The 3,126-nt window shown below is 35.3% G+C and overlaps 1 protein-coding gene across 1 annotated transcript; it reads right to left on the bottom strand.

Annotated features, from left to right (window-relative positions):
• Positions 1 to 24: 24 nt before the first annotated feature.
• On the bottom strand, positions 25 to 2,686 carry LOC306848525 (putative protein 2). Its single transcript, XM_079383130.1, has 6 exons — positions 2,612 to 2,686; positions 2,143 to 2,243; positions 1,938 to 2,029; positions 1,696 to 1,804; positions 1,425 to 1,556; positions 25 to 1,062 (listed from the first exon to the last, which is right to left on the bottom strand). Exons 1-6 carry the CDS (start codon positions 2,679 to 2,681, stop codon positions 922 to 924), a joined length of 645 nt encoding a protein of 214 aa, XP_079239256.1. The 5' UTR covers positions 2,682 to 2,686; the 3' UTR covers positions 25 to 921.
• Between the last annotated feature and the right edge of the window lie 440 nt (positions 2,687 to 3,126).

Here is a 3,126-nt window from a genome sequence, read left to right on the forward strand (position 1 = left end):
GAAAAAAGCTGTACAAAGAAAGTTGGCAACATTCTTTTTATATTTAATATTTTAGTGCATTTTCACATAAGCAAGAATTTTTCAGCTGTAAAACAGTTTGAATACATACTGGAAAATTATTATAGCAGCAAATACGATAGTCAAGCAAAGTCCTTCAAATTCCTTCACATTTTGAGGTGCAGAATCAATATTTCTGGATGTCTGTAAATCAGAAAATCCAACAAGTGTCAAGCATATTAGAGAAAGCTTATGATATACTATTCAACAGTGCTGATCACTTAAAGCCACTTATTCCTTCACTACTATGAATATATACATTTATTTATAATTATTCATTATAATCTGACATTTAAAACATATGCTTGTGGCATGTGCCATCCTGAATGGTATTATCAGCTTGCAAATTAATAAATAAATAAATAGGAATAATTTAATAATTTTTTTTGGTAGTTCAAAGTGAAATTACAACAGTGCAATGACATTTTACTCATTCATAAGCGCATCTATATTATATACATGTCCACATCAGTACTCCTAGATCACAAAGCACATTTCCATGTAATCTCATTCTTTGCAATGCTATTTCAAAGCAAAGTAGTGACAGCACCGATATTTTCAAGTTATTGAGTGAGAAATGTAAAGTTGACCGTGGGTGTGAGACCAACTGGAGCTGGATGATTCTCTTAATTTATATCTATGTTAACATCAATCAACTAAACAAGTTGCTTTATGTTTTCACAGTTTCAGTTTGAAAGCTGGAATCAACCAAGTCAGTCTTGGTAAGATTATAATACTAATGATAACGTAGGTCCACTGATAAAACATATTGTCATAAAAGCTGAAATTATAAGACCACCATGCAAGTGGTCTCTGTCAGTGGTGCCCATTAGACTTTTTCCCAGCTGGAGTCCATCTGAGGGCTTAGCTGAGCAGCTTGTGGCGGTCAAACACTGTCTTGCGCTGCTCCTGGACCTGTTTCTTCCAGCGCTGCTGAGCCCCCTCTACCCTCTCCAGCACAGTGTTCCCACGACCTTGAGAACCATCCACACGGGGCCTCACATCCTGTAGGGGGAGACAAAGGACAACATTAATACCTAAATCCAGCAAAAATAGAAAAATATTCCTTAACTTAAGCAAATTATCTACAAAAGTGATTTTAAAAAAAAATATATATATATATATGATTCGTTGTCCCAAGTTCACTATCAGTCACATTCACAAGTCCAAAAAAAAAAAAAAAAAAAAAAGGTAACACTTTATTTTAAGGTGTCCATAATACAGAGTAATTACCTAGTTAAGTACTTAGTAGTAGCCGCTGTACTTACATGAAACAAAATGTACTTACCATGTAACTAAGTTAAGTAGTAAAATACTTCTCAAACAATAAATTAGGAAAAACCAAACAAACCACAATGTGCACAAACCTCAGAATCCTCCTCGTTCTGCAGTGGCATGGTGTATGGATCATGTTTGCGGATTAGAGGATCAACTAGAAGTAGAAACAGCATGTACAGCAGAAGAGCGCCAACCACTGACAAGTAGATTATAATGGTCACCTGGGAAATACATAAAAATATTAATACTCCTCAATTTATCTTAAAGTGGACAACTAGATTATGAAGGCATAAAAGCAGATTATAATAAACATTTTTAATTCAAAGTAGGATTTATTGACTACTGGAAGTCACACAATACCTTAATGGTGTTGCTGCTTCGTTCTTCATACTTGCACTCGCAGAGCAGACAGTAGGCCTCCACATCATGGCCAGGCACTGGCATGGGCTCCACTACATGCAGACAGTTACTATAAACCAATACATTAACAATAAATTCTCAGACAACTCAAAATAGTGTAAGAATTTATTGATCTATATATAATAAACTTTACAGACAACACGGGTCTGTTTGGACAGTGTCAATACAGTATTCTGTCTCACCAGTCTTTCTGGGATACATTCTTTTTGTAGATACGTCCACTGATGTTTCTGTAGGGTGGACAGATGCACTTGCAACGCACATCTTCATAATTCTGTGTAGGCAACATTTTAAGAAAGTGACATTTACAGGAAATATTTTTACATAAGTGGGACACATTTGGTAAAAGAGCATAGATGTAATGGATGTGTCAGGGAGAAACTGTACCTTATCTGCATATGCGAGTGAAATCACATCTATAAGAACAAGAAACACCAGAAGGACAGCTGCCATCCGGAGATTCTGAGCAATGCTGGGCGACATGATGCCTGCACATAAACATCATTTCATTCAACATTTATTGTTTAAGGGAAGGTAATAATTGAATTGAAATGGGTCAACCGGTACTTTTTGATTAAAAAGATAAAATCAAATTAAAGCAAACAAGACTAGTCATCGGTTAAAATGCTTGTGTGAGACCTAAACAAAACGCTCATAATCAATTCTGTGTATTCAGTGGCTTATGCAGTAACGTTAGTTATATGAAGCTGACTGACACCGGTCTCTCAATTCCGCAGTTTAGGCCTTTTCCCCTCTCTGTTGTGCATTTTGAAAGAGAGGAAAAAAATAAATCTGAAAATCCAAATGTTTAAGCGAAATGTTACATGCAAATGTTAAATTAAATGCATATACGCACCTATAATATTTATAAACGCCCACCAAACATATGATGACTTTCTCCGGAAGTTCTGGAGTATTTCTGTCATGGATGAACTCTAAGCCCCGCCTTCACAAACGGTGAGAGGCAAATTAAAAGTTTTTTTTGTTTTTTTATAGAACAACACAATTTATAAATCTGTAATGCCCCTCGATTCATATTATAAAAATAAATCCTCAGGTATAATAAATGACTTTCTGTTCCGACGACATACAAATAAGTCTCCTCAGATTTTGTAAACTATCACAAATTAAATAAATGAGCAAAAGGGGAGCTAAAATAACTAAAAATGCATGTAACATATGTTAAGTCCAGGTATAAAGAATAATAATAAAAAAAGCATGAATCTGATTTTTCCTCCAAAATCTTTCATTCGTTTTGTTCAAACTTCCCATAAACAGTTCCCGATTTAAATACTCTCTCTCTATTGGCTGACCAACCCGTCACTCAGACTGTGCCACGTCCAATCATCTAGCGGCCTTTCAATCCTATCA

This window comes from Barbus barbus (genome assembly GCF_936440315.1).
Source record: "Barbus barbus genome assembly, chromosome: 28".
Lineage (NCBI taxonomy): Eukaryota > Metazoa > Chordata > Actinopteri > Cypriniformes > Cyprinidae > Barbus > Barbus barbus.